General features: G+C 35.6%; 1 protein-coding gene across 2 annotated transcripts in view; it reads left to right on the top strand.

The window, feature by feature from the left end:
• The window catches only part of igf2bp2b (insulin-like growth factor 2 mRNA binding protein 2b), a 35,860-nt gene that overhangs the window by 14,455 nt on the left and 9,001 nt on the right, over nucleotides 1–12,404 (top strand). For both annotated transcript variants that reach the window (XM_058775903.1, XM_058775912.1), the window contains exons 3-6: nucleotides 8,531–8,836; nucleotides 11,324–11,458; nucleotides 11,640–11,762; nucleotides 11,896–12,031. In XM_058775903.1, coding sequence (XP_058631886.1) covers nucleotides 8,655–8,836; nucleotides 11,324–11,458; nucleotides 11,640–11,762; nucleotides 11,896–12,031 — 576 coding nt within the window. In that variant the 5' untranslated portion in view covers nucleotides 8,531–8,654. The remainder of the gene's footprint in view (nucleotides 1–8,530; nucleotides 8,837–11,323; nucleotides 11,459–11,639; nucleotides 11,763–11,895; nucleotides 12,032–12,404) is intronic.

The following is a 12,404-nucleotide window of genomic DNA, read 5'->3' on the forward strand; positions in this document are numbered from 1 at the left end:
CATCTGAAAAAAGGAAGTCATATACACCTAGGATGCCTTGAGGGTGAGTAAAACATGGGCTAATTTTCATTTTTGGGTGAACTAACCCTTTAATCATGTTACATTATCACATCATTTTTTGGTGTCTAAGCAAATCTTCTCAAGTTTATCAAGTGGATAGTTCAAAATAGGGCTGTAACAATACAGTTAGCCCATGGTTCAATACATAATTTGGTTTTTTAACCACAGTTAAAGCCACATCAGAGCATGAAAGGAAGTTATTTCAAACATTTAACTGATGTTGTAGAGTAAAACAATGTTCTCTTTTGTTGGACAACAGGTTTAGAAACGCTTCTCATTGCAAGTCATTACAGCGGAAGTCATTCAAATGCACGTAGGGAGGAGTTTCCTCATGTCATCATGTAAACTCACGGTCACACAAACAGAGCCAATTTAGAAAGAAATAAAACGCCTAGAAATAATTTGAACGCAAAACCAAGAACAAATGGCAATTCACATGCGCATATTTATTGAACCGTGGAGGTTGTACCCGAACAGTTCAATATTATATTGAGAATTGTGGCATCACTAGTTCAAAGTGACATTTAAGTTCAGACTCGACTAGTATAGATGCATCTAATGAGCCAAGGTGAAGGGTCACATGGATCACTCAGTGTATTAAGTGGTCAGTAGTGTCTTAACTTTGATCCCATTGGCAGTAGCTCTGACTGAGATTGGCAATGGGACAGAAATAACCCCGTCCACTTCATGGGGTCGCGAGCTGAACGAGACCTCCAGATGCCATACTGCTAGTATAGATGACTAGATATTGCAGATCTGATTAAGGTGAGGCAGGCATTAGTTGCTGAGGAGGCTAAATTCTTTTTCTCCACACCAAAGCACTGAGGGTGACTACGCCTAGTGCTTGGCTGTAAAGACCTTTCAGTAGAAAATCTCCATTCAGTTGTTATATAGTAGTAGTCCAAGATTGAGACACGCACAATTTTTTGTCATTCTCCAAGCAGCTGATATACCTCTGCTAAAGCTCATAATACAACATCTTTTGTCCCAGTGGAAAATGCACTTACTCTGTTTCTTGGCTCTGACTCTTTGCACACTTTCAGGACGCTTATGCGCTTAAGTGATTAAGAGACGAAGTGGGAAATCGGGTTAATTCAGCTTAGAAGTGTCTCTTGGCGGGTGGGTGCTACTGCCACTTCAGGGTCCCTAGGGCCTCAAACTTATCCTACATCTACCTGCAGGAGTAACTGAGTTCAGCAGGCTTTAGACTTTGTTTTGGTTATTTTGTGCAGGTTATTCCAGATTTGTTGGAGATAAAAGACTGTGCTTCCATCATCCTGCTGTTTATTTAGAGCCTGAGGCTCAGATCGCCAAAACTAAAGCTGATTCTGGGTGTTTCTTGTAGCTTTTGTCTTGATGCCTTTTGAATTAGTTTTGAAGTTCTCACGTCATAAGCGATATGTCATGTGCATGCTCTACGTGAATGTTCAAGCTCATTACAGTTTCAATATAGTTGCCTGTAGTTCTCTGGTCACGCCCCTGATGTGCTTTGACAATGGTTGTACAACTGGCTAGGCTTACTCTGTGACTCATTACAATAGATCATGTTTTCCTGTCATCTCTAAACACATGGGTGGAGAGCCATCCTGGCACCTGTCTGGTCCTGAAACAACTATTACATGACTAACGTTGATCGGTGACACTAAACCGACGTGACTGGTGGAGCAACTGTCATGGCACATTGGTGTCTTTTGCACCCTGTCAAGATAGTCACATTGTTGCATTCTATGAGGTTCGTCTCCCTTTCTTTACAAGGAGGTGTGTCGCTGGTGTGTATTTAAAATAGTGGAATTTGACAGGAGTCTCAGCATGTCTACAGAACTGGAAAAGCAGGGTGTAGTGCAAAGGTGATCTTTAGCAGCGCTAACATGTTCAGTTAGCACAGTTAATGTTTGTATTCATCTCGGCAAACGTGTGGACACAGGGAGGTAAATTATTTTATCTTTAATATCTTTAAATGTTTAGTAGTCAAAACCAGATTACAGGTTTATAAGTAAATATTATGTAATTATAGATGATACAACATTCCTGTTGGGTGGTTTAAAAAAAAAACCGTGGTGTGAATTGAAAGCTAATTTTAAACATTTGTAAATTTGTAGTATTATTAATGTCATTTTAAACCTGTACAGTATTTGTTTACACAGCCTTAAAAGAACAATTAAATCATTTACCGCAGTTATTCATATGACAGTTAGAACTCAGTCAAAATGTCATGACTGTCTCAGTTTCGAAAATAATTATGGCTTAAGGGAGGAACGTTGAAAATGTTAACGTAAAAATATGTTGTCAAGTAACCTACAAATTAAACCTCTAGCTACAGAACAGTTCAGAAGTTTGGGGTCGGTGAGATTTTTTTTAAGTGTCTTAGGCTCACCAAAGCTGCATTTAATTGACCCAAAATGAAGTTTTAATTGTATTATTACAATTTAAAAGGACAGTTTTCTATGTAAATATATTGTAAACTGTAATTTATTCCTGTGATGGAAAGCTGAATTTTCAGAAGCCTTCAATCTTCAGTGCCACACGTCCTTTTAGAAATCACTCTAATATTCTGATTTGCTGCTCAAGAAACATTTCTTATTGTTATCAATGTTAAAAACTGCTTCATATTTTTGATGATTGTTTTTTACATTTTAAATAAACAATTTTGTGACATTATAAATGCCTTTTGTGTCACTTTGGATCAGTTTTATGTACCCTTGCTGAATAAAAGTCATTTCTTTCAAAAGTAAAATTGTACTGACCTGTACTGCCTAAACATGTTTTGTTACACCAACTAAAATAATTTTAAGGGTTAGTTCTAGAAGGGTTATCTATTAAAGCTACGTGTTACCACTCTTTGCAGTGTGAACTGAGATATGACCCAAAAAAATTTGAGTCAAATGTGATGTCAGAGCAGTAACTGACCCCTTTAGTGGAGGTGATGTAGCCTAGTGATCTTCTTATGGCCATGATGTCATTTGGCCCGCAAGTGCAACATGTTATGTCACCCTGTTACAGTCACTGGTGATTGATAGTGAGTCTTGTTTATTCCTGTGACCTGCTTTAAGTTCATCTGACTGCCACACACACACACACACACCTGCTTTGAACAGATCTGTGAATGTGTAGGTTTATTGGCCCACCTCTTTTTGATTAAAGTGAATCTCACCTAATATCCAGACTTTTACTGAAGCCCTAGGTTATTGCTTTTGTTGCAGTAGTGGTAAGTCAGACTGCAGACATGCAGCTGGTAATAGCTTGTAGTGTATCATATACTTCTGCTCACATGGTGCTTGTTGGCATTGCATTCTGTAAGGTGGTCTATTGATGCATTGCATTAAGCATTCAGATGGCAGTTAAAGGTGCTGTATGTAGGATTTTGACTCTACTAAAGCATAAAAATACCATAATATGTTTGCAGATATTTAAGAAACATGCTAAGTTAACATACTTGTTTATCTGAAAAACAATTCTACAGTCAGTTATTCTCCTTTGAAAATGTGCATTCCGGCCCGGAATGTCTGTGTTTGTTATGGTTTGTGAAACCCGCCCACTGCCAGTTTACCCAATTGTATTTCGGCACCCCAGGTTGCGAGATGGCGGAAAACACAGCGTATTTAATTTCATTCATCGGCATGTGCACTCGTTTCTGTTGGTGTCGTTAATCTGGCAACGTGCGAGTGCGTCAAATCTGAGGAGGAGGGGCCGGGTGAAAAAAAACGTCTCCAATATTTTGAATTTGGACTGCAATACCTAGTTCAACTACTGGGTGTCAATCATACATACAGCACCTTTAAATTAAGCGTAGTTCAAACAATGTTGAAATGTGTGAGTTCTGTTCTGTTGCAATCCAGGAACTAGGGATGTTCATTTTAACCGTTTAACCGTTAACCGACCGATAACAATTTTGACCGATTAATACAATCAGTTAAACGGTTTAAAGTCACTTATTTATTTATTTTTCAGTAATTTATCAAAATATTTTAAAAGGTTTGCTGCATGGTTAAAATAAGCTACGTGTATAAAAAAAATACGTTTTTTAGAGAGAGAGAGAGAGAGAAAGAGAGAAAAAAAAAACATGTCACCTATAAGTCGCATTTTATTATTTCATTCAGAAATAGGCCGACGCGAATTACAAACATTATAATAAACACTGTAAACATAGCTAGGCTATTTTTGTTCTCCTCACTCCACAACAAATCCTTTCAATTAACAGTAGGCTATTTAGAAAAGAACAAGAATTAAAAATGTAAGAAGCTATAGGCCTAGCTATATAAACGACAAACCAAAACGAATTCATTTAGGCTAAACGAAACTGAAACCAATGTTGGGTCTCTCATTCATACAAAATCAAATGTTTCCGATTTCGTGATGTATTAGAATGCCAAAATATTATTTACCTTTTATGTATAGGCCTACTTCACTCGCGTTCCAATATCCACGTAAAACAAAACGTTTTGCATAACTTCACGGCGGTACGGTGATAATGCTTAACGGCACAGATTTTACTACATATTTAAACTGAGCAGTGTGTTTTTTTTTCCATATGTTTCACTGATTGTTTTTTATAATGATAATGAACAGGCTGCATTGTCAAGGTAGAATGCTTTACTGTGTGCGCGCATGCGGCGCTGGAGGAATCACTTGATTTTTTCCCCCTTGTAACAGTGGAAGCAACTACTCCTTTTAGTCATGAAGATAATCGGAATTGTAAAATGTTTGCTTTTATTTGTGTACATTCACAATAAAAACAAATCTTTGCGCTTTTGTAAAATAAGCCAAAAAAATAGGCCACTTTCTGCCGTCTGGTATCCTTTCGCGCTACTTGTTGCACAGTTTTCCTTTCGTTTTTGTTAAATTATGATTTAAGTGAAAAAATATTTCTCGTATAGGCCTATTTATTTGTTATAATATATAGGCTATATAGCGCCTAGCTTTATTATGTTTTTCTCCGCTGCAGAAGCGCTGCAGGTGCGTGATGTGATGATGACCATGTGAATCCTCATGTTCTGTTGTTTGCTGCTTTTTGCGTATGTAAAATTAATCACCGGCAAACAAATGTTAGTATTTTTAACGGGTCACAGACACTTATTCTTTCTAATTTAATTCAGTTCTAATTTAAAATAATCTTGTCGGGTAACGGCTAATAATCGGTTAACGAGCGTCGGTTGTCGGTTAGGAAAAATAAACGAAATGAACATCCCTACCAGGAACACTTCCTGTGTAAATATGGTTATTTACTCATTCTGTTCTTCTTAGTAACTGCAGCGAGAGAACTCCACTCAATGTTGTTTTCAGTAACCAGCCAATATAATCATCATACATAAACACAGTTACAGTTGGAAAGATGCAAGCTTTCCTTTTGAATGCCCAGATTAAAAATACAGAGTAAATTCTACTAGCTATGCCGATATGAATGTTTGTATGTCTAAAGGTGATGTCCTAAAGAGCAGCATGATATAAAGCCGATGTATGTGATTTCGGATGTTTATTTCATAGATGGTAAGTAACACATGCAATGCAATTTATATTTAGAATGGAAGCTCCTGTGTGTTTATTCTCAATGCTGTTAAAATTAGTGCTGGGCAACGATTAATCGCATCCAAAATAAAGGTTTTTGTGTACATAATATATGTGTGTGTACTGTGTACAGTATATTTATTATGTATATGTTATGTTTATATATTAAATATATTTAAAATATATGCATGTAGATATATACTGTATGTGTGTGTCTATATATATATATATATATATATATATATATATATATATATATATATAGGCCTACTTAATAAATATTCACAGTACACACACATATATTATATAAACACAAACTTTTGTTTTGGATGCGATTAATCACAATTATTGTTGCCCAGCACTAGTTAAAATAAAAGTCCTGGTGCTGTCAATATAAAAGTTGTACTTCCAATGCTTATCTACCAAACAAAATCTGATGCAGCTAATTCGAAAAATTTAAATCTGCAGTACTTTGGTGACATAGCTAACGGTTAACGGTAGTCTAGTAGTCACAGTAATGCTATTTGCCCATCTATGAAGCAGGTGACATGCCAAGCTGCAGGTGGTCTTAGTTTTAATGTACTGTATATGAAGTGGTTGTTTATGGATAAAAAATGAAGTCCTGAAGAACCAGTCCGACCCCATCCAGCATTGTGGACAACACTTCACATAGTTGATGTTGCATTTGTAGCATTACAATTGTGAATGAATGGACATCAGCTGAGAGATGCTGAGAATATTTGCTCCGGGACTCATGCCTGACTGAACACTTGGCTTCAAACAATAGTAACTGTGTTCCCAGCAGCTGATAAAAGTCCTCTGTGAATGTGTGTGTGTGTGTATTGGATCAGTCGCCAAGCCAGCTGGTATTTAACCCTAAACTTCTCTCATATGGCTAACTCACAAACACACACACATTCAAACATCTCTTTAAACCACAGATCTGTATCATCATATGTTCCCGTTAACTAATTTAGATCTCTAAAGTGTTTCCACATCAGTGAATGTGGGGATTTTCTCCCCGCGGGATAATGCAGATAATAGGTTAACGGATCTGTTTGTATTTATATGGCAGTACTAGTCGCAATGGATCAGTCAAGCAGTCATCACAGTTTAGGTTGAGTTGTAAAAAGTGGTTTTACTGGGCAGTGCCTTGTTTTATGTATTTTAATATGTGACCCTGGACCACAAAACCAGTCTTAAGTCGCTGGGGTATATTTGTAGAAATAGCCAAAAATACATAGTATATATGTAAATAAACCTACTGTAAATAAATCTAAACTTAATTTTTGATTAGTAATATGCCTTGCTAAGGGCTTCAGATTTCAGATTTTCAAATAGCTGTATCTCGACCGAATATTGTCCTATCCTAAAAAAAACATACATCAATGGAAAGCTTATTCATTCAGCTTTCATATGATATGTAAATCTAAGTTTCGAAATATTGGCACTTAAGACTGGTTTTGTGGTCCAGGGTCACATATGTATGTGTGTGGTGGAAGAAGGGTTTAGGGGTTTGGATGATTTCTTGTCTCCAGGGATCTTATTTTGGAGCTTTGATCTGAGGGAGGTCTGTCCCAATGGGTGGGTATGTGTGTGCTGAGAGTTGTCTGATTTACTATTTCCTGTCATAGGGCGACAAACCGGCGCTCGGTAATTGTACCAGCATTTGTGTGAGCAGGGTTGTGCACTGTTCAGAGTTGAACTGAGGTGTTAATTTAATTCCTGAAGTTGATTTCAGAATTTAAATAAACCAATTGAAATTCAATTTAATCTAATTTCATTACATTATATTTTTCATTATATGCACTAGCATTCACAAGTTTGGAATCAGTCAGATTTTATTTTTATTTTAAATAAATTAATACTTTTATTTTAGCAAGGCCCATGAAATTTATCAAAATGACAAAAATCTTTTATAACATTAAAAATATATTTATTATTTCAAATAAAAGCTGCTCTTTTGAAGTTTTTTTCAAGATTACTGGAAAAAAAAATTGACCACAATTTCCACAAAAATATGAAATGGTGTTTTATAATAACAAGAAATGTTTCTTGAGCAGCAAATCAGAATATTAGAATGATTTTTAAGGATCATGTGACACACTGAAGACTGGAGTAATGATGCTGAAAATTCACCTTTGGATCACAGAAAAAAAGTTATATTTTAAAATATATTCACATAGAAAACAATCTTGCTGTTTTTACTGTATTTTTGATCAGTTAAATGCATTCCTTGAAAGAAAATACTACTTTCAAACATTAAAAATCTTACTGACCCCAAACCTTTGAATGATAGTGCATTTAATTATTTTGCATAAAATGATTATTATATTTCACAAATTGAAATTCATATTATGCATCATGTTGAAGGAACATGTAATATAAGATTGCTCTAATACACTTAATATATTAGTTAGTAGATTCAGTTTTTGATAATCAATATTTTTTTTATAAACATCATCTGAACACAATATGAGGTTTACTGTTTCTGTTAATTTGACAGTATTCAACAGTTTAGAGAAATGTCTAATCAAACAATGTATTTTGCACATCAAAAGATAAATAAGCATAAATAGTCAAAATTAGTTGTGCAGTTATATGTTTTGTTGCACTAATTAAATTGCTCTGCTCTGTGACTGTTTGACTGGTCACTTTATTTGAATTGCAATACCTCTTCTTGCCATTTCAATTCAAATTCCTCATGAATGAACATCAGTCAATTTGCCCAACCCTAGTAGTGAGGTGGCTATCACAGCAACAGGTCATGCAAAATGTGGGGAATAAATATATTTATTTGATTGAATGATTTTTAATGTTGGAATGCATCCACTTTTGTAATCCATTCATGACAGTATAGAAGTCTTTATCCCAATGTAACCAATTCTTTGTTTCTGTGTAAACAATGTCACAATCTAGTCATTGATCTAATGATTGACTGATCTCTTTCTCTCTCATTCTTCTCCAGGGCTGTTGAGAAGTTGACAGGCCACAGTTTTGAGAATCACTCCTTCTGTGTGTCGTACATACTGGACGAGGAGGCAGGAAGGGACGGGGGTGTAAGACCCCAGGTCCCGCGAGGGGCATCTAAAATGGGGACAGGAAGTCGGGAGCAGGAGTTTGGTCAGACAGGGGCCATGGGAGGCCCCCAGGGGCCCAGGCATCGTCAGCAAGAGCTGCCTCTACGAATACTAGTGCCCACTCAGTTTGTGGGAGCCATCATTGGGAAAGAAGGACTCACTATAAAGAACATCACAAAGCAGACACAGTCCAAGTAAGAAGTCTTGATATTTTAAACATTTTAACCAGTATTTGTCTAATTAGTAATGAGTTCAATTTAATTAGGGCCCAAGCACCAATGGTGTGAGGACCCTCTTGAGATTGCTTAGTTTATTGAGTTTATAACTCAAAGATGTAATAGCTATCATAGTTTAATCTCACAATACGGATGTACCAGTAGGACATTTCTGGGCTGGTAATGAACACCTTGCTGTGGCTGAAACAATAATTTATCATCTTGCTTTTTGTTTTAACCCTTTCGTCTGCACTGTAAACCTGGTTTTCTGTGCTGGTAAAATGCAATTGATATTTCTACCTCATGTAACCTATAAACATTTGTTTTGCTTGTATAAATTAATGTGATAAATTAATAAAATAAATACTATTTTTGATTTGAATAATACCAGTTAATATACTGTAGAAGTTACCATTTTTCAAAGTGGAGTAGCTAGCCAAATTAAAAATCACTCACTTGATACTTTTAAAAGCTTAGAATTTGGAACTCATTGGAACTCACAGTGGTTGACCGATATATCATCAAGGCCAATATTTGACATTTGACCGATAGGTTTGTGGCCGAGTAGGAAGCGGGATGTTTATGCTGATCCCAGGACCTAAGTTCAAACTACTGTTGTTTAACAATTCTGTTTAATAATTGAAAGGCAAACGCAGTAATACTTAAGTCTAATTAAGTCTTAGGGCCAGTTTTAAAAAACAGGTAAAATTAGCGCAATTCCGAAACAGTGCAGATGGGAGGGGAAATTTCTGCAGGTGATTTACTAACAACGCGCAAATTAAAGAACACAGAGGCAACATCTCATTTACATATCAACCAACGCAATATACCAAGCACAGCGCAAATTAGCGTAGTCGCAAATAAATAATAAAGAAGCCACAGTACGTTGAAAAGAACCGGAGGCCAAAAAATTAAGGTTTGCGATAGACCTGGTATTGTGTGACTCCTAGTTGAGGGTTCCAAGTCGTCTTTTATTTCCTGAAGCCAATTAAAAATAACATGGCTTGGCAAACAATATGTTTGGACAATGTGTTCATCTTGCTTTCTAAATAAATTAATACATGTGGGAAAAATCCCTTAATGCCCAAACTTCACAAACTGTGGCAAATTTTCCAAATGTGTACCCTGTTTAAAAGTGCATGTACTGTAGTGCTCTGTCCATGCAAAAAGGATGTCCGTTTCCCAAAAGCAGCTATGGTTGCACGTTCTGTTGTTACCAATAGAGTTCAATGGAACTTGTGACCGTAATTTGCTAAAAGCTGGCTAAAATGCACCCATGGAGAGTTGTGCTGTCACTGTACATGCATCAGTTAGCAACTTTAAATCCTTGATTTTAAACTACTGTATGCTGTACAGTATGTCGGGTTTGTCATATTCACTGTATACTGTAAAATTAGCGTAATAGAATACTGAGTGCGCTATTGGATTCTTTCACTTGTGTTTAATGCTTTTTGTTTATTTATTTTATTTTACCACAAAAATCAATACAATAGGATTGCAGAATCAAAACAATTCTGTATAAAGTATAAATCTGATTTTTATTATTTTTTTAATTGATTTATTAAATAGTGTAATATCATACATATTGACCATCCTGCTAATCATAATTTTAAAAACGCAGTATACATCAGCTGAAAGCATCATGTAGACTTTATAGTTATATCAGATAACTAGTATAATGAAACAAGCATATTTGCATGTTTTACAAACTACAGCAAATATTTGTATATGAATACCCTTTGACACAAATGTCATAGGCAGGGTTTATTCTTGTTCAAAGACAGCTATACGTAGCACAAATAAAGCCGTAGGGGGTCTTGACGTGTTTTTCTTGTTTGACTACTTTAAACTTGAAACTGAAGTCTTAAATGCTGCGTGACGTGCTTAGTATAACTTACTGAACACAGTATATTTTGGTCGCAATTACATGCTGTGTGTGCGCAATTCCACTATGGATATTAAATGTAAGAAATCACTTCTTTCCAGTAATTGGCAAACAATATAGTGCTATTTTAGTATCATTGAGATAGTATAATAGTTATTAATGATTTGAATCAGTTATTATTTTTATATTTTTGGTATTTATTTATTTATTTAATAATATTTTTGTTAATATTATTATTAAATTGTATTTCAATTTTAGTTATTTTAGCACAGTAAGCTGAACTAAATTAAAATGAGAAATACTGCCTTGGCAACTAGCTGAAATATCAGGTATATATATATCTATACAGGTTATATATCAGGTATACTTATTTTTTAATTTTTTTTTCAAATTGCAAAATATAATTTTTTATGGTTTTAGTCTTTGGTAATGAAACTGAAACTAAAGCACCTCTAATCATTAACATTACATAGTCATTCTTATTTCTGAGATCATAACCTATTCTCAATATCCATTTTGCTCTATCCACGTGACAGTCAAATTCAAAAATGTGATAAAGGTCATCCTTTGCTCTGTCTCAGGGTAGATATCCATCGTAAGGAGAATGCAGGAGCAACTGAGAAGGCCATCACTATCCACTCATCTAAAGAGGGCTGTTCACAAGCCTGCAGGATGATCCTGGAAATAATGGAAAAAGAGGCCAATGACACCAAGATGTCAGTATCTCTTCAGACTGTAGGGCACATTAAAGTTTTGCATGCTTCATTTGCTTTAGCTTTGATTCTTTTAAGACAAATAAATTGAAAACTGTGTAAATAAGCAAATAACCTCATGTTGTTCTCAGATTTATTATTAAAAAGAAAAAAAATAATATTGTGTGCTCTGTCTCTGAATCAGTGTTGATGAGGTTCCTCTGAAGATCTTGGCCCACAACAGCCTTGTTGGGAGACTCATAGGGAAGGAGGGCAGGAACCTGAAGAAGATAGAGCAAGATACTGGGACCAAGATCACTATTTCCTCGTAAGTTTGCTCTGTACAGATCATCTTGAACAGATGACATCAATTAAAGATTAAATAACGTCTCATAGGATAGTATGTATTGATTGTTCATTTGAAGTGGCAATGCTTATTTTCTTCTGGGGTTTTTTTGTAGATTACAAGACCTAACTATATATAACCAGGAGCGTACCATCACGGTGAGGGGAGGGGTGGAGGAGTGCTGTAATGCAGAAGTGGAGATCATGAAGAAACTTAGAGAAGCCCATGAGAATGATGTGGCTTCACTTAATGTGAGTAAATCATAGTTTTTGAGGTTTATTGGTGGATGGATGGTAGTTTGTTTATAGAGATATGAACAGTTTTATGTGAAGTCACTTTGAAACAGCAGGGGTTGTGAAAAGTGTTGTATAATGTTACATAGGGCCAGTATTTTTGTCTCTTCTTAAACACACTAATCCTACAACATTATTCTTGTTTGTTGGTAAATGATAAAGGAAGCCTTTACTTGCAAACTGAATCCAGATGGGACGTTTAACAGAAGAATTTATCATTAGCAAAACTGAAAGCTGAAATATCACTTTGACCAAATTTGCATCACCATTAATTATTTTATCTATTGACGGCCCTATTTAAAGATAAAAAGTGGAGAATTATGAATGTACA

Source organism: Onychostoma macrolepis, chromosome 01, assembly GCF_012432095.1.
Source record: "Onychostoma macrolepis isolate SWU-2019 chromosome 01, ASM1243209v1, whole genome shotgun sequence".
Taxonomy (NCBI): Eukaryota; Metazoa; Chordata; class Actinopteri; order Cypriniformes; family Cyprinidae; genus Onychostoma; species Onychostoma macrolepis.